Below are 24,997 nucleotides of genomic sequence, written 5' to 3' on the forward strand. Positions count from 1 at the left end.
TAAAATATACAGTTCTGTAGTGTTAAGTATATTCACATTTTTGCTCGTTTATATCCAGAACTTTTCATCTTCAAAATCTAAACAGTATTACTCATTAAACAACTCCCTTCTTCCCCCACCTCCTAACAGGTGGCAACCACCCTTCTACTTTCATTTATAAGTTATTTCTAAGATTAAAATACCTCCTCTAAGTGGAATCATACAGTACTTCTTTTTGTGATGGGCTTATTTTACTTGGTATAATGTCAAAGTTCATCCATTTTATAGCACGTCAGAATTCCCTTCAAGGCTGAATAACATTCCATTGCACGTATATACATTTTGTCTGTCTATTCGCCCATTTATAAACATTGGGTTGCTTCTGCCTTCTGGCTTTTGTGAATGCTTCTATAAACATGGGTGTACAAGTATTTCTTGGAGACCCGGCTATCAATACTTCCAGATATATATGCAGAAGTGGAATTATTGGACCATATGGTAATTTTACGTTTAATTTTTTGAGAAACTGCCATATTGTTTTCAATATGCAGTAGTGGTTGCACTATTTTATATTCCCACTAACAAAGTATGAGGCTTTCAGTTTCTCCACATACTCTCCAACACATGTTTTCTTCTTTTTTTTGGTAAAAGCCATCCTGACAGGTATGAGGTAATTATCTCATTGTGGTTTTGATTTGCATTTCCCTAATGACTGGTTATATTGAGAATTCTTTATATGCTTGTTGGTCTACACCATTTATCTTAACCACAACAAAAATTATATTTTAAAACTAAAGTCACTCTTTAAAGCTTCTCTGCTCTTGGGAAAGTCTCTCTCTTATATCAACTTGTGAAGCAAGCAGGCTGTGCTTACAAGTACCTTCATCCAGCATGCCTTCCTTCTAAAACAGCTGCAAAACTGAAAGCCCTAAAACCATAAGTGATGACAGAAATAAGGGTCATGCCATCTGCAGAAAAATGACAAGCTCGCCCCCTAGTGTCAAGTAAGGAAGATAATAGAAAAAGCAAATATTCTTAAAAGGCACAACCACCACAAAGAAAATCATTTCTACCCTACCAAGACTCTAGAGAGAATACCACAAACTACTAATCAATCAGGGCTTACCACGTGGAGAGAGAGGTAAAGAGCCCAGCTGCCAGTGCAGGAGACATAAGAGACTCGGGTTCAAGTCAGGAAGATCCTTGGGTCAGGAAGATCCTTCAGGGACAGAACCCACGTCTCTTATGCCTGGAGTAGGGCATGGCAACCTAGTCCAGTATTCTTGCCTGGAGAATGCCCATGGACAGAGGAGCCTAGGGGACTACAGCCCCCTAGGGTAATAAAGAGTCAGACACGACTAACCAATCAAGATAGTTTATTCATAGGAACAGTGAAAAAGGTTCAGTTCTGAGGGACAAAATGTATCATAAATCCCTTGCTTACAAATTTCTGGGGTAAGTTACTTTATTAACAGTACCAAATGAGTGGCCTGAGGATACAATTTTTAACATGTGAATGTCTCCACCAAAGGAAGTTTTCTGTTATATCCTCTTGAGCAACTCAGAAGCATAATGACCTTTATCTTTACATCACACATAACTCCCAATCTCTGAATTTACTGAAAAATCTGACTCTAAAAAACAAAAAAACAGCCCATACCAATGATTACATAAGTCAGCAAATGGCAGTCCTGACTATTTAACTGTTCTTAGCTCCTTAAACCCACTATTATATAAATCAAGATACTTTGATTTTTTAAGCTCTCCCAACTAAAACAATGGTGACGATGGTGATTCCTTCAGGCCCTGTGGCTACTAAGTTTTCCAGTTTCCTGCTCTGTCTGTCCTTCCCACCCCCACAATCTTTATGGCTCACTAGTCTGCTATTTTTCACAGAACAGGAAGAGTTTGAGAACCAAGATCTTATAAATGTGGATCACACCAGATAGACAAATACTGACCAAAATAAACATTTCAGACTACATCTGAGCAGGTGACACTGGGGAGCAATGGGTCTATGTAATCAGAGTTACTGATATTAAATACCAAGTCTTTCTTCTCCAGCAAGTCGACCTTCAAGGGCTGCATCAGAAATAGGAGGTGCCAGCATCAAGCTGTCTGTAGCATGGGAGGGTGGGCCACCCTACCCAAATGTTAAAGGCTGGACATTTTTCTGCTGTTCTTTGTGCAGCTGCCGGGCCCGATTTTTTAGTTCCTCAGCCTTAGCTTCGTCCTTATCAACACCATCCCCAAGCTTGTACATGCGGCTGGCATTAGCACAGGCCCAGACATGGCCCAAGTCACAGGCTTTCATTGAGTATTTGCATGCCAGACCCATGTCCTTGGGGAAGCTGGGGGCACCCTGCAGGAACATGGCACTGAGGTTGAAACAGCTAGCAGCATAGTTGCCATCACAGGCCCTTGTGTAGTAGTCTCTGGCCCTCTCCAGATTGGGCTGGCCATCGTCATTGACCTGTCCATCATGTGCCAGGAGACCAACATTGTGGCATGCCTCAATGGACTTCTTTCCTGGCTTCTCACATGCCATCAGAAAGCAGTTGGACGCAGCTTTCAGATCCTGGGACAGTCCACCTGGGAAGAAAGCAAAAAAGTCAATCCAAGCCAGGACAGAAGCTGAATGTCTCAGGACAAAATCAGGAAGCAATTTCCAAATAAAAGTTTATATACTGTGAGCTACGGCAGCACGAAAAGCAGATAGCCTGTTACAGTACACAGACCTTACAGCTTTTTCAGCCACGGAATCTTCTGCTCAAATGGTATCTTATAAGGAAGCCCAAACAGGTAAAAAGGGTGAAATGATTATTCGTCCTTATTGGTAAATGATATTTACCTCTGGGGATAAAAGCAAGATCACGGCATCTTATAAGCACTTCGCCAAATGTTCGTTAATTTAAATATATACTGAATATATATTAATTGCCAACTACGCTAGGTTCTAAGGAATAAACAGATACTGACCCTGCCGTTGTGAATTTTTTGGTGTAATAAAACAGACATTAAACACCACACAAGTAAATGTATGATTCTAAGTGTGACAAGCATATGGAGAAAGAGTACAGGATGCTAAGAGAATGATCAAGGCTCTGAAGTAAGAGGTGAGGTAAAGGAAAGTTTCTCCAAAGAAGTAACATTTGAGCTGTGAAACAATGGAAAAAAGAATGAAAAGAAAAATATGGAGTGGGGGAAAAAATGGCAAAGAAAACTGTTCCTGACAGCAGGAACAGAATACAAAGAGAAAAGGAGCCCATGTGCTAGAACTCAGAAATCACTAAGGAAGGGTGGTGAGGCAAGCAGGGGCCAGCTCATGCAGGGTCTGATGGGTCTTCTTAAGGACCTTGCACTTTAACCTCCGAGCAATGGAAAACTGCTAATGGATCATCTTAAATAGAGGTGGTGACAGGGCCCACTTTTTTCTTTTTTTTGTTTTAATGGTACATTTCAAATCCCCCATTCTCAAAATCCGTCATTCCTAAAAAAAAGAGAAACATATCTCAACATTAGTTTTTAAAGAAGACATCCCAAATACACCACCTAGAAAAAACCACCATTAAGAGAACACCATTCCAGTCATCTTTGTAGCATGTGTTTGAATTAAATGTTGGCTGGCTGAATGGACAGCTAGATAGAAGTACGGTTGATTCTTGAAAGCTGTGAGGGGCATCCACTCTCCATGCAGCCAAAAATCCGAGAATAGCTTAAGAGTCAACCTTCCCTAAAAGTGCTCCTGTGCACCCACAGACTAAACCAATGGGGGATAGAAATCATGGAGCATTACTATTCTATTTATTGTTGAAAAAATCCACATGGATCATTCAAACCTGTGTTGTTTGATGGTCAACTGCACTTTGGAAAACCAGATTACACATGCTACTTGTAAATAAAAAAATTAACTTTGATTTTACTTGCATTTATTAAGACAAGTGAAAATGAAGAAACTGCTAACTTCAAATGAGTATTTCTTCAACAGAGAAATTTCCTAAATGAGGCCCTAGAGTTATAAATTATCAATAATATTTAAAGGTTAAAGTCACTGGGTTTTTTTTTGGGGGGGGGACAAGGGGCTGGGGTCGGGGCAAGGACCTGGGGCGGGGGGGTGTTTCATGGTGGCCTCTGCAGCAGAAGCACAGAGTCCTAACCACTGGACTGCCAGGGGATTCCGTTTTTATTTTGTTTTAACCAAATTTCAGACAGTATTGACTCACAACTATAAAAGGGGAATTCTCATCCTTCTTCCCATCTCTCTTCTCCTGCCTTCTACTTTTTGTTAGATATGTTATTTCAACTCAGGGAGATACAGGAAACAGAGGTTAATGAAGCCTGAGCTCTGAAGGCAGAAAACTGAGGCTCCAGTCCTGGCTCCATCATTTGGAAAATTTATACTATTATTTCTTCAAACATTTTTTTCTGTCCCAATCTATTTTCTTTCTGGGCTCCAATACATGCTGTGTTAGATTAAGGGACACTGAACCCTACAGGTTGAGACTCTGAGGGTTGGGGAATTTTTCTGCTTTTTTTGTCTCAGTGGTTCAGTTTAAGAGAACATCTACAATCCTCGAAGTTCACTGATCTTTCAGATTCACTGCTTATTTCCTTCTGAAGTATTCTATTTGTTGTTAAGTCCATCCAGTGAATTTTTCATTTCAAATATTATATTTTTCAATCATAGGAGTTCATTTGATTCTTCTTAATAGATTCAGTTTCTCTAATGCGATTGCCCATCTGTTCATTCATGGTGTCCATCTTTTGTTTAAATTCTTTAACATGTTTATTTCCCTGTTTAAAAAATATTTTGACTGTTAATTCCAACATTCCTGTCACATCTGGGTCTGTTTCTATTGACTGATTTTTTTTTTCTGTTTAATAATTCCTTTATTCCTGCACATTGTAGATGATACTTTATTCCGTCTGGGTTTTGTTGTATTCCCTTACAAACTACTATACTCTGGTTTCTCTTCATATCACATAAATCTCTCACCTTTTACCAAAGACTGCTGAGTTTTGTTCTGGCAGGTTCACTGGTGAATCAGCCTGATCCTTCTGAGGTTTGATCCTTCTGAGGCCTAATCCTCCAGTAGCCTCAGTGGCCAGAAACTCTGACCTATGCCTCATCCTTTCTGCAAGAATACCATAATCTACTTGGCTTCTACCTCCTTCTGCCTAGTCTGAAAAGTACCTCCAGGCTGAAAGCCAAAGCATGGGGCTCATCCTGTGTGTTCCCCTTTTCTCAGGGATCACACTACTGCACTGAGTTAACTTCCAAAGTCTTAAAACAATTGCTTCATATATTTTGTGGAATCCATGGTTTATATCCTTAAAAGTTCATTTCAGTTGCTTTATGTAAAGATGATTAGAGACCTGAATTAATGATGCAGGAAAGAAAGGTGGCTTGAATAAGTGTACTAGCAGGAAAAGAAGAGGATAGATTTGAAACATATTTTAAAGACAAACTGGTCACGAGCTACTCAGTAGGGAGAGACACCACTTGCTAAACTGAAAGACAACAGGGGTGTGATAATTTGAGAGAAAACAATTAAGAATTTCATGGAAGAACAAGATGGCGGAGGAGTAGATGGACGTGGAGTCCCTCTCGCTCCACGGATACATCAGGAATACACCTTCAGACACAGAAATGCATAGAGAACACCAGCTGGGAGTGGACAGGAGTACCTGACCAGAGGAAAATAATATATAGAACCAAGCAAAACTTGGTAGGAGAAGGAACTAGGGGGAAAAACAGGAGTGTCAGTAGGACTAGACCTGCCCGTGGCAGGTGGGGGAACTGAAGCAAGGTCCAAGTCCCACATCGGGTCACTTGTCTGAGCCAGAGGAGAAACATTTAAGGCCGAGAGTGAAACAGCTGATCTGTGGCAGCCTAAATGGAATGAGAATCAGACAGTCTTTGCCGCAGCCATACATACTCCAGACAGGGACGCAGGTCCCCTGGAAGGCACAGTGGCTGAGAGCTGGAGTTAGGGATTGTGGAGCAACCCCAGGACGAGGGCTGCCAACTGTTGACTGCGGAGAGATGGATTGAGAGGATGTGAGGGAGGAGATTGTGGTGGGAAATGCCTGTAGAGGAAAGCTGGACAGCCATGGAAGCAAGGCAATACTGCTGAGTCATGCCTGGTGGGTGGAGCCATCTCCACAGCCTCTCTCCACAGGCCAGCATCCGCAGCTGAACAATAGAGAGGCTGGACCATCAAATGCCTGATGCACTGAACTACAGGGCAGGACGCCATCCAGGGTGCCTCTTTAAGTGCCTGATGCGTGGAACAACAGAGAAGGACCCCAGGCAAGGGAGCCCTCTAAGCACCTGAACAGGCAGAGCTACAGAGAAAGACTGGTCAAAGAGGCCTTCTGATCATCAGCTACAAGAGGCTCACAAAAAAGTTCTGATAAGGTGAGAACTCCTGCAGCTGAGGCAGTCCATGTCCCTGCACACTCGGTGCTGCCAGGGTCCCTGCAAGCCAAGCAGCTGCAGCACCTTCACGCTCAACTCTCATTGGGGCAGAGGTGCCACAGGCAAAAAAAGTCTTGCATCTATGCATGCAGGGTTGCTTCAGTTATGTCTGACTCTTTCAGACTCTGTAAACTGTGGCCTGCTAGGCTTCTCTGTCAAGGAGGGGGGTTCTCCAGGCAAGAATACTGGAGCATATTGGCCAATACTGGTTGCCATACCCTTCTAGAGCTGCCATACCATATCCTGCTGCCCTAGCCGCCAACTCCCCTGAGTACCTGGTGCTGCCAGAACCCCTGCGACCCAAGCAGCTGCACCACCTCCACACATGGTCCTCACAGGGACAAACCCAAGTCCTCCAGGGCAGCCTCAGGAGCAACCCCAGAGGACAACCCACATGCAGAGGTGGAAATAAAACCACAATTGAAACCCAGGAGCAGTATGGATAAGGAAGAACACCCAAAACCCTCCCATCAGCTGTATAAGCTGCAGATTAAATCCACACAATCAACTAGGCAGACTCTGTGTCTATGGAAGATATAAAGGTCACTGAGAGCTCCCACAAAAGAAAACGTACTAGTTCTGACAGCTGTGGACATTGGAGGCATGAACACACAGGAGTAGGACCAGATTAGAATGTGAGCTGCCCCATAGTAGGTCCAGAGATCAGCAGAGTTGAAGGGCATCCTAGGGAGGTGAGGTGGACTGGGGAAAGAACTGACAATAGTGACTCAAGAAAAACAATTATTATTCTTATGTTTTGACTTGTTCTGTAGATTCTTTTGGATTAAAATTTTTTTTTTCTTTTTTCCTCCTTCTGTGGTAGTTAATTTTATTGGTACTATGAAATCTAATTAAGCTTTTGAGCTTTTTCTCAGCCACATTTTTTATTGTTATAAACCTCTGTCTCTACATTAGGCTTCTACAATTCTGTGGAGTCTTCCTTTTTTTTTTTCCTTTTCTCTTTCTTGAATTTTAATTTTTTAAACCAATTATTATTTTTTCTAAATTTATTCCTTTGCTTGCTTTTCCTACTATTCCTTTCCCCATGGAGTTAATCTTTAAGGTATATAAATCTTCTTTATCTACCTCTATTTGACTTTGCATATCTATTCTTTCTTTCTTTCCTTTCCTCTCAACATATTTGTTAGTTTTGTTTTCATTGCTTTATTCCCCACTTAGCACCTTGCTTTAGTTTTGTTTTCCAGTTTCTGCTTTAGTTAGTTTTGTTCTTAACTGGTAAATACAATTTTTTATCTCCTTTGTTTGCCAATTCAATCAACTGTACTTTATTTTTGTTGGACTGTTTTGACTTTACTCAGGGGTGTAAATGTATACGTGTATATTCCATTATTTTAATTATTATTTGCCTGATTTTGTAATTGCCATTTGTCTGAGGTTCATCTTTGGTTTCTGATTACTGGATATCTGTTTTAATCTCACTTAATGCCATAACCATTTGTAGAATCTTTGTTCCTGACCAGAGATCAAGCTCTGAGCCTTTGGAGTGGGGTCTGATTTCAAGACCCTAGACTACCAGAGAACTAACCCTAGGAGGCATCACACAGTGAGAACTCACACAAAGGAAACCACCTGAATACAAGATCCAGCATCACCCAACCACCAGTAGCACCCTGTGCAGGACGCTTCATCTAAACAACAAAACAAAAATACAAACCCAATCATCAGCAGACAGATTCCCTCACACAGCCTGCCTATCAGAGAGGGGAAAAAAAAAAAAAAAAAAACTCAGCACAAATCTCACCCTATACGAAGCTTACACAAACCTCTGGACCAACCTGAGGAGGTAAGAAACCAAAAAGAAGAAAGAATTCAACCTTGAAACCTGGGAAAAGGAGGCCTCAAACAGTAAGGTTAAAAATAAAAAATGAAGCAGAGAAATACTACATAAATTAAGGAACAAACTAGAAACAGAGAAGCCCAAATAAATGAAGAAGAAACAGGCAAACTATCTGAAAAAGAATTCAGAATAATGACAGTTAAGATGATCAAAAACCTTGAAAACAAAAAAGGAGAAAATGCAAGAATCAATTAACAAAGATCTAGAAGAATTAAAGAATAAACATAGAGACAAACAACTTAATTACTGAAATTAAAAATACTCTACAAGGAATCAATAGCAGAATGTCTGAAGCAGAAGAACGAATCAGTGAGCTGGAAAATAAAATAGTGGAAATAACTTCTGAGAAGCAGAATAAAGTAAAGGAATGAAAAGAACTGAGGACAGTCTCAGAGACCTCTGGGATAATATCAAATGCACCAACATTCGAATTATAGGGGTCCCAGAAAAAGAAGGGAAAAAGAAAGGGTATGAGAAAAGTTTTGAAGAGATTATAGTTGAAAATTTCCCCAACATGGAAAAGGAAATAGTCAATCAAGTCCAAAAGGCGCAAAGAGTCCCATACAGGATAAACCCAAGGAGAGACACGCCAATACACATATTAATGAAACTAACAAAGACTAAACACAAAGAAAGAATATTAAAAGCAGCAAGGGAAAAGCAACAAGTAACATACAAGGGAAACCCCATATGTTTAACAGCTGATCTTTCAACAGAAACGCTATAGGCCAGAAGGGAATGGCAGGATATATGTAAAGTACTGAAAGGGAAAAACCTACAACCAAGATTACTGTACCCAGCAAGCATCTCATTCAAAATTGATGGAGAAATAAAAAGCTTTTCAGACAAGCAAAAGTTAAGAGAATTCAGTACCACCAAACCAGCTTTACAACAAATGTTAAAGGGACTTCTATAGTCAAGAAATACAACAGAAGAAAAATACCGACAAAATCAACCCCAAACAATTAAGAAAATGGCAATAGGAACATATATATCAATAATTACTTTAAGTGTAAATGGATTAAATGCTCCAACCAAAAGACACAGACTGGCTGAATGGATACAAAAACAAGACCCATATATAAACTGTCTACAAGAAACCCACTGCAGACCTAAAGACATATACAGACTGAAAGTGAGAGGATGGAAAAATATATTCCATGCAAATGGGAAGCAAAAGAAAGCTGGAGCAGCAATCCTCGTATCAGACAAAACAGACCTTAAAATAAAGAATATTATAAGAGATAAGGAAGGACACTACATAATGATCAAGGGATCAATCCAAGAGGAAGACATTAACAACTGTAAATATCTATCCACCCAACATAGGAGCACCTCCATACATAAGACAAACACTAACAGAAAAGGAGAAATTGACAGTAACACAATAATATTAGGAGACTTTCACACCCCACTTACACCAATGGACAGATCATCAAAGCAGAAAATTAATAAGGAAACACAAGTCCTAAATGATACATTAGATGAGATGGATCTCATTGTTTTCTTCAGGACATTCCATCCAAATGTAGAAGAATACACCTTCTTCTCAAGTGCACACGGAACATTCTCCAGGATAGACCACATCTTGGATCACAAATCAAACCTCAGTAAATTTAAGAAAACTGAAATCATATCAAGCATCTTCTCCGACCACAATGATATGAGACTATCAATTACAAGCAAAAAAAAAAAAACTGTAAAAAACACAAACACATGGAGATTAAGCAATACTTTTCTAAATCACCAACATGTTACTGAAGAAATCAAAAGGGAAATCAAGAAATTTCTAGAAACAAATAACAATGAAAACATGACAACCCAAAACCTATGGGATGCAGCAAAAGCAGTTCTAAGAGGGAAGTTTATAGCAATACAATCCTATCTCAAGAAACAAGAAATACATTGAATAGACAACCTAAATTTACACTTAAAACAACTGGAAAAAGAAGAACAAACCAAAATAAGTAGAAGGAAAGAAATCAAAAAGATCTGATCAGAAATAAATGAAAAAGAAATGAAAGAAACAATAGTAAAGATTAATAAAACTAAAACCTGGTTCTTCGAGAAAATAAACAAAATTGACAAACCTTTAGCCAGACTCATCAAGAAGAAAAGAGAGAAGAATCAAATCAACAAAATTAGAAATGGAAAATGAAAAGTTACAACAGACAATGCAGAAATACAAAGGATTATAAGAGACTATTATGAACAATTGTATTGCAAGAAAATGAATAACCCAGAAGAAATGCACAGATTCTTAGAAAACTTCAATCTTCCAAGACTGAACCAGGAAGAAACAGAAATTATGAACACTCCAATTACAAGCACTGAAATTGAAGCTGTGATCAAAAATCTCCTGTAAAACAAAAGCCCAGGACCAGATGGCTTCACAGGAGAATTATATCAAACATCTGAGATGAGCTAATGCCTATCCTTCTAAAACTCTTTCAAAAAATTGCAGGGGAAGGAGCACTTCCAAACTCATTCCACAAGGCTACCATCACCCTGATAAAACAACACAAAGAAAGACAAAAACAGACAAAAATAACACAAAAAGAGAAAACTACAGGCCAGTATCACTGATGAACATAGATGCAAAAAATCCTCAATAAAATTTCAGCACACAGAATTCAGCAACACATCAAAAAGCTCATGCACCATGATCAACTTGGGTTTATTCCAGGAATGCAAGGATTCTTCAATATACACAAATCAATCAGTGTGATACACCATATGAACAAATTGAAAGATAAAAACCATATGATCGTCTCAATAGATGCAGAAAAAGCCTTTGACAAAATTCAGCACCCATTTATGATTAAAACTCTTCAAAAAATGGGCACAGAAGGAACCTACCTCAACATACTAAAGGCCAGATACGACAAGCCTACAGCAAACTTTATTCTCAATGGTGAAAACTGAAAGCATTCCCCCTAAGATTAGGAACAAGACAAGAGTGTCCACTTTCACCACTATTATTCAACATAGTTCTGGAAGTCCTAGTTAGAGCAATCAGAGAAGAAAAAGAAATAAAGGGAATCCAGATCGGAAAAGAAGTGAAGCTCTCACTGTCTGCAGATAATGTGATACTGTACATAGAAAACTCTGAAGATAGTATCAGAAAATTACTAGAGCTAATCAATGAATTTAGCAAAGTTGCAGGATACAAAATCAATACAAAGAAATCACTTGCATTTCTATATACTAACAATGAAAAATCAGAAAGAGAAATTAAGGAACCAATCCCATTCATTATTGCAACAAAAAGAATTAAATATCTAGGAATAAACTTACCTAAGGAGACAAAAGAACTGTACACAAGAAATTATAAGACACTAATGAAAGAAATCAAAGACGACATAAACAGATGGAGAGATATTCCATGTTCCTGGATAGGAAGAATCAATATTGTGAAAATGACTATACTACCAAATGCAATCTACAGATTCAGTGCAATCCCTATCAAATTACCAATGCCATTTTTCACAGAACTGGAACAAAAAATTTCACAATTCATATGGAAACACAAAAGATCCAGAACAGTCAAAGCAGTCTTGAGAAAGAAGAATGGAGCTGGAGCAATCAACCTTCCTGACTTCAGATTATACTACAAAGCTACAGTCATCAAAACAGTATGGTACTGGTACAAAAACAGAAATACAGACCAATGGAACAAGACAGAAAGCCCAGAAATAAACCCGTGCACCTATAAGTACCTTATTCTTCACAAAGGAGGCAAGAATATACAATGGGGCAAAGACAGCCTCTTCAATAAATGGTGCTGGGAAAACTGGACAGCTACATGTAAAAGAATGAAATTAGAACACTTCTAACACTCTCAAAATGGATTAAAGATCTAAATTTGTAAGACTAGAAACTATAAAACTCTTAGAGGAAAACATAGGCAGAATACTCGATGACATAAATTAAAGCAATATCCTCTATGACCCACCTCCTACAGTTCCAGAAATAAAAACAGAAAGTAAACAAGTGGGACCTGATTAAACTTAAAAGTTTTTGCACAGCAAAGGAAATTATAAGCAAGGTGTTGGGAGAAGATAATAGCAAATGAAACAACGGACAAAGGATTAATTTCCAAAATTATCAAGCAGCTCATACAACTTAATGTCAGAAAAACAAACAACCCAATCAAAAAGTGGGAAAAAGACCTAATCAGACATTTCTCCAAAGAAGACATACAGATGGCTAACAAACACATGAAAAGATGCTCAACATCGCTCATTATTGCTGTTGCTGCTGCTGCTAAGTCACTTCAGTCGTGTCCAACTCTGTGTGACCCCATAGACGGAAGCCCACCAGGCTCCCCCATCCCTGGGATTCTCCAGGCAAGAACACTCATTATTAGAGAAGTGCAAATCAAAACTACAATGAGGTTATCACCTCACACTGGTCAGAATGGCCATCATCAAGAAGTCTACAAATAATAAATGCTGGAGAGGGTGTGGAGAAAAGGAAACGCTCTTGCACCACCAACTTCTCTTGGTGGGAATGTAAATTGATACAGCCACTATGGAAGACGGTATGGAGATTCCTTAAAAAACTAGGAATAAAAACACCATATGACCCAGCAATCCCACTCCTAGGCATATACCCTGAGGAAACAGCACTATTGCAGCACTATTTACAACAGCTAGAACATGAAAGCAACCTAGATGTCCATTGACAGATGAATGATTAAGAAACTATGGTACATATACACAATGGAATATTCAGTTCAGTTCAGTTCAGTTCAGTCGCTCAGTCGTGTCCGACTCTCCGCGACCCCATGAATCACAAAAGGAACGCATTTGAGTCAGTTCTAATGAGTTGGATGAACCTAGAATCTATTATACAGAGTGAAGGGAGTCAGAAAGAGAAAGATAAAAATTGTATTCTAATGCATATATACGGAATCTAGAAAAATGGTACTGAAGAATTTATTTACAGGGCAGCAATGGAGAAACAGACATAAGAATAGACCTACGGACATGGGGAGGGGGGAGGAGGAGGTGAGATGTGTGGAAAGAGTAACATGGAAACTTACATTACCATATGTAAAATAGACAGCCAATGGAATTTGCTGTATGGCTCAGGAACTCAAACAGGGGCTCTGGATCAATCTAGAGGTGTGGGATGGGGTGGGAGATAGGAGGGAGGTTCAAAAGGGAGGGGATATATGTATACCTAAATAAATAAAGGACAGAAATGGTAGGGACCTAACAGAAGCAGAAGATATTAAGAAGAGGTGGCAAGAATACACTGAAGAACTGTATAAAAAAGATCTTCACGACCAAGATAATCACGATGGTGTAATCACTCACCTAGAGCCAGACATCCTGGAATGTGAAGTCAAGTGGGCCTTAGGAAGCATCGCTATGAACAAAGCTAGTGGAGATGATGGAATTCCAGTTGAGTTATTTCAAATCCTGAAAGATGATGCTGTGAAAGTGCTGTACTCAATATGCCAGCAAATTTGGAAAACTCAGCAGTGGCCACAGGACTGGAAAAGGTCAGTTTTCATTCCAATCCCAAAGAAAGGCAATGCCAAAGAATGCTCAAACTACCACACAATTGCACTCATCTCACACGCTGGTAAAGTAATGCTTAAAATTCTCCAAGCCAGGCTTCAGCAATACGTGAACCATGAACTTCCAAATGTTCAAGCTGGTTTTAGAAAAGGCAGAGGAACCAGAGATCAAACTTCGATGGATCATCGAAAAAGCAAAACAGTTCCAGAAAAACATCTATTTCTGCTTTATTGACTATGCCAAAGCCTTTGACTGTGTGGATCACAATAAACTGTGGAAAATTCTGAAAGAGATGGGAATCCCAGACCACCTGATCTGCCTCTTGAGAAACCTGTATGCAGGTTAGGAAGCAACAGTTAGAACTGGACATGGAACAAGACTTGTTCAAATAGGTAAAGGAGTACGTCAAGACTGTATATTGTCACTGTGCTTATTTAACTTATATGCAGAGTATATCATGAGAAACGCTGGGCTGGAAGAAGCACAAGCTGCAATCAAGACTGCCGGGAGAAATATCAATAACCTCAGATTTGCAGATGTCACCACCCTTATGGCAGAAAGTGAAGAAGAACTAAAGAGCCTCTTGATGAAAGTGAAAGAGGAGAGTGAGAAAGTTGGTTTAAAGCTCAACATTCAGAAAACTAAGATCATGGCATCTGGTCCCATCACTTCATGGCAAATAGATGGGGAAACAGTGGAAACAGTGGCTAACTTTATTTTTCTGGGCTCCAAAATCACTGCAGATGGTGACTGCAGCCATGAAATTAAAAGACGCTTACGCCTTGGAAGGAAAGTTATGACCAACCTAGACAGCATATTAAAAAGCAGAGACATTACTTTGTCAACAAAGGTCCATCTAGCAAGGCTATGGTTTTTCCCGTGGTCATGTATGGGTGTGAGAGTTGGACTGTAAAGAAAGCTGATCACCAAAGAATTGATGCTTTTGAACTGTGGTGTTGGAGAAAACTCTTGAGAGTCCCTTGGACTGCAAGGAGATTCAACCAGTCCATCCTAAAGGAGATCAGTCCTGGGTGTTCATTGGAAGGACTGATGTTGAAGCTGAAACTCCAATACTTTGGCCACCAGATGCAATGAGCTGACTCATTGGAAAAGACTCTGATGCTGGGAGTGATTGGGAGTGGGAGGAGACGGGGACGACAGAGAATGAGATGGCTGGATGGCATCACCGACTCGATGGACATGAGTTTGACTGAGCTCCGGGAATTGGTGATGGACAGGGTGGCCTGGAGAGCTGTGATTCATGGGGTCGCAAAGAGTCGGACACGACTGAGCGACTGAACTGAACTGAACTGATAGCTGATTTATACATGTGTGCTCTTTGATGCTCATAAAAATTCTATGAATATGTTCTGAGCTATTATTACTCCAATTTTGTCACTGAGGTATTTGTAGCTCAGAAAAGAAGAATGCCTTGCCTGATGCCACAGTGTTAATCAGTCCTCAGTATGAAAACTGACCTCCCACTCTTCCCCTTGCCCCAAGCTATCCTTGATAAAAGGAGAGTTATTAACTAGTCTTTGTCAAGAAAGAACACCGGGCATGTTTTCAGAACAGAGGGAACATTTTTTGGCTCAGAACCAGGCAGAGGGAATCAAAAGTACTGGCTTTTAGACATGGTAGAGCCCAAGGTCTGCTAAACAATAATCCAAAGGGTCTGAGTCAATATCAGCTAATGGGATCTCCGGTGACCACACTAGACCTGAAGGGAGTTAAGAATGTTAGCTTAACAGCATTAAGTATTACTCTCTAAACACTGTGTTCTTTCACCTGCTCACTTTCTCTCTATTCTAGAGAGAAGACATAACTCTATTATACTTCTATCAAACAAAGTTTGCTCTGTCTTTTAAGAACCAGTTTCAATATCTCCTCCTCTATGACAGCACCCCAGTTGATGACATGCTCCCAGAACTGAACCTTCAAGGTACTTTACATGTCTCTCTATGAAGATAATTATCAAGCTCTCCAAAGTAAGCAGGAATGAGTCTAAATAGTTCTTCCCTGTGAAGGAGGTAAAAAAAAAAAAAAAAAGATTTCTTCCCCCACACTGATCCATCTATGCTTCACTGCACACAGTAAATAATAAGTTTGCTCAACAAAGGGGCACTGAAACAAACCAAAAAAACTGTCTCAGTGCACAATCATTAATCACACCTGTTGTTGTTATTGTTTAGTCACTAAGTCACGTCTGACTCTTTGAGACCCTACAGACTGTAGCCTGCCAGGCTCCTCTGTCCATGGGATTTCCCAGGCAAGAATACTGGAGTTGGTGCCATTTCTTTCTTCAGGGTATCTTCCCTAACCCATGTCCCCTGCATTGGCAGGTAGATTCTTTAACCACTGAGCCACCAGGGAAGCGTTGTCTAATGAGAAGGGAAAACAATTTCACAACCTCCACAATCTCTTTTGTTCTAATTTATAAGGACCTCAAACTGTGGAAAATTCTTAAAGAGATGGGAATAACAAACCACCCTTACCTGCCTCCTGCAAAACCTGTATGCAGATCAAGAAATAATATTTAGAACAAGATATGGAACAACAGACTGGTTCAAAATTGGGAAAGCAGTATGTCAAAGCTGTATATATCACCCTGTTTATTTAACTTATATACAGAGTCAGTTCAGTTGCTCAGTCATGTCTGATACTTTGCGACCCATGAACTGCAGAATGCCAGACTTTCCTGTCCATTACCAACTCCCAGAGCTTGCTCAAACTCATGTCCATTGAGTCAGTGATACCATCCAACCATCTCATCCTCTGTCGTCCCCTTCTCCTGCCTTCAACCTTTGCCAACATCAGGGTCTTTTCCAATGAGTCAATTATTCGAATCCGGTGGCCAAAGTATTGGAGTTTCAGCTTCAGCACCAGTCCTTCCAATGAACATTCAGGACTGATCTCCTTTAGGATTGACTGGTTGGATCTTCTTGCAGTCCAAGGGACTCTCAAGAGTCTTCTCCAACACCACAATTCAAAAACATCAATTCTTCGGCATTCAGCCTTCTTTATGGTCCAACTCTCACATCCATACATGACTACTAGAAAAACAATAGCTTGACTAGACGGACCTTCATCGGCAAAGTAATATCTCTGCTTTTTAACATGCTGTCTAGGTTGGTCATAGCCTCTCTTCCAAGGAATAAGCACCTTTTAATTTCATGGCTGTAGTTACCATCTGCAGTGATTTTGGAGCCCCCCCAAAAATAAAGTCTGTCACTGTTTCCATTGCTTCCCCATCTATTTGCCATGAAGTGATGGGACCGGATGCCATGATCGTTTTTTGAATGCTGAGTTTTAAGCCAGCTTTCTCACTCTCCTCTTTCACTTTCATCAAGAGGCTCTTTAGCTCTTTTCACTTTCTGCCGTAAGGGTGGTGTCATTTGCATATCTGAGGTTACTGATATTTCTCCCGGCAATCTTGATTCCAGCTTGTACTTCATCCAGCCTGGTATTTCACATAATGTGCTTCTGCATATGTTAAATAAGCAGAGTGACAATATACAGCCTTGACGTACTCCTTTCCCAATTTGGAACCAGTCTGTTGTTCCATGTTGGGTTCTAACTGTTGCTTCTTGACATGTAAACAGATTTCTCAGGAGGCAGGTAAGGTGGTCTGGTATTCCCACCTCTTGAAGAATTTTCCAGAGTTTGCTGTGATCCACATAGTCAAAGGCTTTGGCATAGTCAATAAAGCAGAAGCAGATGTTTTTCTGGAACTCTCTTGTTTTTCAATGATCCAACAGATACTGGCAATTTGATCTCTGGTTCCTCTGCCTTTTCTACATCTAGCTTGAATATCTGGAAGTTCACACTTCACGTACTGTTGTAGAGTGGCTTGGAGAGATGGCAATGCAAACTGACCTTTTCCAGTCCTGTGGCCACTGCTGAGTTTTCCAAATTTGCTGGCATACTGAATGCAGCACTTTCACAGCATCATCTTTTAGGATCTGAAATAGCTCAACTGGAATCCCATCACCTCCACTAGCTTTATTTGTAGTGATGCTTCCTAAGGCCCACTTGCCTTCACATTCCAGGATGTCTGGCTCTAGGGGAGTGATCACACCATCATGGTTATCTGGGTCATGAAGATCTTTTTTGTATAGTTCTTCTGTGTATTCTTGCCACCTCTTCTTAATATCTTCTGCTTCTGTTAGGTCCATACCATTTCTGTCCTTTATGGAGCCCATCTTTGCATGAAATGTTCCCTTGGTATCTCTAATTTTCTTGAAGAGATCTCTAGTCTTTCCCATTCTATTTTCTTCCTCTATTTCTTTGCACTGATCACTGAGGAAGGCTTTCTTATCTCTCCTTGCTTTTCTTTGGAACTCTGCGTTCAAATGGGTATATATTTCCTTTTCTCCTTTGCCTTTAGCTTCTCTTCTTTTCTCAGCTATTTGTAAGGCCTCCTCAGACAATCATTTTGCTTTATGCAGAGTACATCCTGCGAAATGCCAGACTGGGTGAAGCACAAGCATATGCAGATGAACCACATACAGACGAAGTACAATCAGATGCAGAGTACATCATGTGAAATGCCAAACTGAATAAGGCACAAGCTGGAATCAAGATTGCCGGGAGAAATATCAATAACCTCAGATATGCAGATGACACCACCCTTACGGCAGAAAGTGAAGAGGAACTAAAGGTACCTTTATGAAGGTAAAAGAGGAGAGTGAAAAAGCTGGCTTAAAACTCAACATTCAAAAAACAAAGATCAAGGTATCCGGTCCCAACACTTCACAGCAAATAGATGGGGAAGCAATGGAAACACTGACAGGCCTTATTTTCTTGGGCTCCAAAATCACTGCAGATGGTGACTTCAGTCATGAAATTAAAAGACGCTCGCTCCTTGGAAGAGAAGCTATGACCAACCTAGACAACATATTAAAAAGCAGAGACATCACTTTGCCAACAAAGGTCCATCTAGTCAAAGCTATGGTTTTTCCAGTAGTCATGTCTGGAAGTGGGAGTTGGACCACAAAGAAGGCTGAATACTGAAGAATTGATGTTTTTGACTGTGGTGTTGGAGAAGACTCTCGAGAGTCCTTCGGACTGCAAGGAGATCAAACCAGTCAATCCTAAAGGAAATCAATCCTGAATATTCACTGGAGGCTGACTGATGCTGATGCTGGAGCTCCAACACTTTGGCCACTTTTTGCGAAAAGCTGACTGACTGGAAAAGACCCTGATGCTGGGAAAGGTTGAAGGCAGGAGGAAAAGGGGACAACAGAGGACAAGATGGTTGGATGGCATCACCGACTCAATGGACGTGAGTTTGAGCAAGCTCCGGGAGATGGTAAAAGACAGGGAAGCCTGGCGTGCTGCAATCCATGGAGTCACTAAGAGTCAGAGATTACTGAGGGACTGAACAACAACAAAAGTCCTTATGAAAAATATAATAAAATATGATATAAGATATATTTTCAGAAACTAACAGCTAGGAACATTTTTATTTTTCCACGCTATATTGTACAGCTGAGTTCACACATAATTTTGTGTTCAGCTTTCTTCAGGGAATATTATATTATAAACTCTTCCTGACATCAACAAAAACCATTTAGAAACATTATTTTTTAATGGGTTAAATAACATTCCAGTTGATGGAAGTAACATTATTTAACTAAACTGTTACTGGTGGCACACAGATTAAAAAGAAATAATAATGCAGCTATATATTACTTACAAATCATAAATTAATGAAAATGGGCTAAAGAAATGCCCCTCTGCCTAAGAAAGAGAACTTTATATTCCTGTTAATGCTAAACTTTCTTCAAATTTGAGACTACCACAGACCATATGTTCCATGTGAAGGCAGAAATAGTCCACAAAGTTCCAGAGATTTAAGAAAGGCATCCTCTTCAACAAACTTTCACTGAACGTCCTTCTAACCAGGCTTCACTGGGCACTAGGAATAAGTGATGAATGAATTATATCATCCTCAAAAAGCTTATGAACTAGTCAGCAAAAAGAAGAGCTGCCTGTCTTAGGTTATATTCCCAACTTGTGGTGGTTTTCAAATATGCCCATCAATTCTTGACAGTCCTTCTTTCAAGAGGTAGAATTTTAGTTCTCTCCAATAAGTGTAGGCTAAACTTACTGACTCACTTCAAATAAGCAGAATGGGATAGAAATGAAAAGCATGTGACGTCCAAGAGTAGGTTATAACAGACACTGTGGATTCCATCTTGCTCCTTCTTTTGGATCACTCACTCTGGAGGAAGCCAAATGCCATGTCACAAGGACATACAAGTAGCCCATGAAGAGATCCATGTCACAAGGAACCAAGGTCTCTTGACAACAGCTGGCAAAGAATGGAAGCCTTCACAGCCAAGTTAGTGAGCCAGCTTAGGACTGGAGATTCTAGTTCCAGTCAAGCCTTCAAAAGACTACAGCCCGGTTCCCTGGCTAGTGTCTTGACTGCAGCCTAATTGAGAGACCCTGAGGCACACAGCTCACCACACCCGAATTCCTGACCCAAAGAAACTGTGTGAAATGATAGGTTTGTTGGGATAATTTGTTATTTCAGTTCAGTTCAGTTCAGTTGCCCAGTTGTGTCCGACTCTTTGTGACCCCATGAATCACAGCACGCCAGGCCTCCGTGTCCATCACCAACTCCCGGAGTTCACTCAAACTCATGTCCATCAAGTCGGTGATGCCATCCAGCCATCTCATTCTCTGTCGTCTCCGTCTCCTCCCACCCCCAATCCCTCCTAGCATCAGAGTCTTTTCCAGTGAGTCAACTCTTCGCATGAGGTGGCCAAAGTATTGGAGCTTCTGCATCAGTCCTTCCAGTGAACACCCAGGATTGATCTCCTTTAGAATGGACTGGTTGGACCTCCTTGCAGTCCAAGGGACTCTCAAGAGTCTTCTCCAGCACCACAGTTCAAAAGCATCAATTCTTTGGTGATCAGCTTTCTTCACAGTCCAACTCTCACATCCATACATGACCACGGAAAAAACCATAGCCTTGACTAGACGGACCTTGGTTGGCAAAGTAATGTCTCTGCTTTTTAGCAATAGGTAATTCCTAGGAGGCACAGAATAAAGAATCTGCCTGCCAATACAGGAAACACAAGAGACGTGAGTTCAATCCCTGTGTTGGGAAGATCCCTTAGATTAGGAAACGGCAATGCACTCCAATATTCCTGTCTCGAAAAATCACATGGACAGGGGAGCCTGGTAGACTACAGTCCATGGGGCAATAAAGAGTTGGACATGATAAGCACACACGCAACACAATGCAACTTAAACACTACTCAATACCAACTGCAATTAAGGCATGAGGAGAAAAGACAGATGGAAAGGAATTGATTACTAGTCCCTTCCTCTGTGCCAGGCACATGCTGATACCTTTATCTACATTACCCTATTTAATCTTCACAAAGACCTATGAAGAAAGTATTGTTTTTTCTCCATTTTACAGGTGATATAACTGATACACAGAGTTAACGTGACTACAGACTTAACATTCCCTAAGGTCTGCCTGAGGGCTTCCTCAGGTGGCTCAGTGATAAAATAATCAGCCTGCCAGTGCAGGAGATGTCAGTTTGATCTCTGGGTGAGGAAGATCCCCTGAAGAAGGAAATGGCAACCTGCTCCAAAATTCTTGCCTGGGAAATCCCATGGACAGAGGAGCCTGGCGGGCTACCGTCCATGAGGTCACAAAGTTGGACATGACTAAGCGCACACAAGGTCTACCTAACTTGAAAGGCTATGCTCTTCCCTCCAGCACTTTGCTGAACTTTTGACTCCAAATTTTCCTACAACATGCTTCCCCAATGCCTGTGAAGACCCATCTGTAAAGAGACCTCAGTATGAGCCTCAGGTTGTGGCCTCACCACTACCATCGATGATAAGGACCAAAGAAAGCAGGCCACTCCTTACCTTTCCCAGTCACATAATAGGCCCCCAGTTTGTAGCAGCTATCACTGTGTTTGTTCTCTTCACAGTTGAACTTCAACACCTTGGCAGCCTCATCAAAATTCTTCTGGATCCCTTCCAAATAGTCCACCAGCCGATAGCAACCTGTGAGGAAAGGGCAAAAGCTGTCATTCAAGTCTGGGGGAGTGGGGAGGGTCCAGGTGTGGCAGGCCGGATGTGCCTTTTATTTAGGACAAGCCTCTGTCCTCCTGAGGTGTGGCAAGGTGACTTCACCACAAAAAATGCAGGTCATGTTCAGCTACTCCTACAAATGGCAGCCTGGGACTGAGCAATGTATAAACCGGGAAGACCTTGGCCCCTACATTGCCTCTACTACTCACCAGCCCTTCTATTCCCTGTCAAGAAGGCCCAGAGATCCACTGGCTTCAATGATGAAACTTTGCTAGCTTTGGAACTTCTCAGGAAGTTCAGCATTTAAACAGTGAGAACCAAAAGGGTCAATAGGCCAGTCTTCATGGCAGCAAGAAGCAGTTCTTTGATGACTATATTTTAATCCTTGGCCAGGCAGGGTACATGAAGAAAGAGTCAAAATTGCAGTTACCAAAGGAGTTAGAAATAAGACTCCCTCTCCTTGGTAGTTTCTATTTCCAGCAAGCCTCTCCTTAACAACTCTCCCCTCTGTACCTTTTCTTCATCCAAAATAACACCCATCTCTTGTTAACTTTCATTCAATGAATATTTGAGCATCTATCTGTAACAATATACGAGACGCTGCTTTAGTTGCTGGGAATATAGTTACCTGTCCTCCTAAAAGTTACAGTCTAGAGGAGGAAACACAATAAATAAATAGCTTAACAAGATGAATTCAAACCTTAATAAACACCATCAGTGAAATAAAACAGGATGATATGACAGTTTGTTGTGCATTTTGGGGGAAATGGTTACCTCAGACCGGGTAATCAGGTAGGGCCTCACTGAGGACTTCAATGTGTGAGCTGAGATGTGAATAACCAGAATGAACTACCTATTTAAAGACAATGAAATGGGAAGGAGACAGAAAGACTCAGGCACAAGGAACAGCACATAAAAAGACTCAAAAAAGAGAATAAGCTCGACACAAATAAGGTATAATGTAGCTGGATCCAGGAGGGGCAGGAAAAGAGGAAAAGGCAGGGACCAATCGGAGGGCCTTACATTAGATAGGAAGAAACTGGAATTTTATTCCAAGTCAATGGCAAACGATTGGAAGGATTTATGAAGGGAAGTGATATGATTCAACTTGCATTTTTAAAAGGTCACTCTAATAAATGTTTGTATGTATCTAGATGAATATGGAGGAAGTCATGTGTGAGGGGACCCACTCCAACACTGATAATGACAAAAATGTGTTATTTCTGTCATCTGAAAATCTAGTAAATAACGTAACGAAATTAAATTTTAAGTATCAGTTTAAGAGTAGAGAATAGATTTAAGAGAGTTAGGGTACAAATGGAGAGTCAAGTTAGAAAGTTACTTCAGTAATCCGATGGCTGCGAAATGATGACTTTGAAGACTACTACAGAACTAGCTATGGAAACTGCCTCCTCTCAGACTCTCTTCAAGAGCAGCATCCTGCACTTCTTATATGCCCATCTACCCCTCCTTCACTGCTGAGTGTATCTCCAGGGTACAAAAACACATGTATGGCTCTCCACTGCCTACACAATAAAGGCTTTCGAATACCTTACCCCAGCATTCAAGATCTGACACACTGTGGCCCAAGGTCCGTCCCTCCTCAGTCTTATTTCTAACTATGTCTGACTCCAGTTTTCTGAAAGAGCATTTTCTTCACTCCCTCTGCTCCATTTAATCATCATTACTAGCCTATTCTTCCTGACCTCTTCCAGGAGTCTTCCCCAACCATTCTGCACCTCATGGATTCTTTTAAGCCATCCTACTTCAGAGCAACTCTGTGTAGTTAGTCAGCTTGGAGCAAGGCTGCAAGCCTTTAGAAGGCAGGGCCAATAGCTTTTTTTTTTTTTTTTCCTTTTAAAGTATGGGTACTTCCCTGGTGGTCCAGTGGCTAAGACTCCCGAGCTCCCAATGCAGGGGTGGCCCAGGCTGGATCCTTGGTCAGGGAACTAGATTCTGGATGTGACAATTAAGAGTTTGCATGCCACAACTAAGCCATATAAATAAATAAAAGGGAAAAAGCACTAAGAAGAAAACCACCCAAAGGCACTGGCTGCTCTGGATGGTCCATTCTGGACATCACCATCCACCCACAACTGAAGTCAACTCAAGGTTCCCAGAACACACTGGGCACATTCATGCCTCAGGGCCTTTTCACTAGCCCTTACCTCTGCCTGGCATGCACCTCCCTTACTTTTTTCAACACTTTGTTCAAATGCTACCTTCTCAATAATTCACCCTGACCACTCAATTTAAAGTTGCCCTCCTGAACTGCTGAGACCTCTCAGTCAGTTCTTTTTCCCCCTGCACTTACTACCTTCTAACACATTACTTCATTTATTAGGCTTATTTTCCAATAACCCCCATGAGAATGTAAGCTCCACGAGGACAGAGCATTTTATCAGTTCACTGATGTAGCCGTAGTCTCTCCACTCCAAATGCCCTAGCGCTTCTCTTCCTTCTCGCCAGTCCTCCGGGCTCGGTGCGGCCAGAGCGTGCTCCCGCTGCGTGCCCCGCAAGTTCTCGTGGACCCCAACCCGCCCCTTCCCAACACACACACACACACACACACGGCAGTCAACGACCCACAGACACCCGCGTCCCCTTCCAGATCCCCTCAGAGGTCGCTCGCGTGACCCGTCAGTCCCCGTTCCTGAGGCCGGAGCCCCCACGTGTCCTTAAAGGCCCTGCAGGCGGCGCTCACCGTCCGGGTCCTTCTCGCGGTAGCACTGGTAGTTGCACTCCACTTCCATGTTCTCCAGAAAGGACTTCACCTGTTCCTCGTCCTGAAAGTCCACCAAGCCGGCCATGGCTCTCGCTGGCCCAGTCAAAACCACCCCGCCGCTCCGACCCCGCCCGCGCCGCACGTCCTCCCGCCCCCACGGTCACGTGACCGGCGAAGGGGCGGGGCCTTGGAGGGGCGTGCCGCCAAGGTCCGCGTTCAGCCCTGCGCTGGGGAGGCGGAGCGTCCTGACCTTTGGGCACTCATATGTCTTCACGGCGGTCCCAAGTTTTCCTCTGGTCAGCCCACACGTGAACCCGGTAGCAGTCTTTCTGCAGCACTTTATATTTGTGCCAGCC

General features: G+C 41.4%; 1 protein-coding gene across 1 annotated transcript; it reads right to left on the reverse strand.

Moving 5' to 3' along the window:
- Positions 1–1,322: 1,322 nt before the first annotated feature.
- COA7 (cytochrome c oxidase assembly factor 7) lies at positions 1,323–24,784 on the reverse strand. The gene is made up of 3 exons (XM_055403223.2): positions 24,621–24,784; positions 21,749–21,889; positions 1,323–2,571 (listed from the first exon to the last, which is right to left on the reverse strand). The coding sequence occupies exons 1-3, from the start codon at positions 24,724–24,726 to the stop codon at positions 2,123–2,125; spliced, it is 696 nt and encodes a 231-aa protein (XP_055259198.2). The 5' UTR covers positions 24,727–24,784; the 3' UTR covers positions 1,323–2,122.
- Positions 24,785–24,997: the final 213 nt, after the last annotated feature.

The sequence above is a fragment of the Moschus berezovskii genome, chromosome 4 (genome assembly GCF_049115385.1).
Source record: "Moschus berezovskii isolate FMDL1 chromosome 4, NW_MosBer_1.0, whole genome shotgun sequence".
Classification (NCBI taxonomy): Eukaryota; Metazoa; Chordata; class Mammalia; order Artiodactyla; family Moschidae; genus Moschus; species Moschus berezovskii.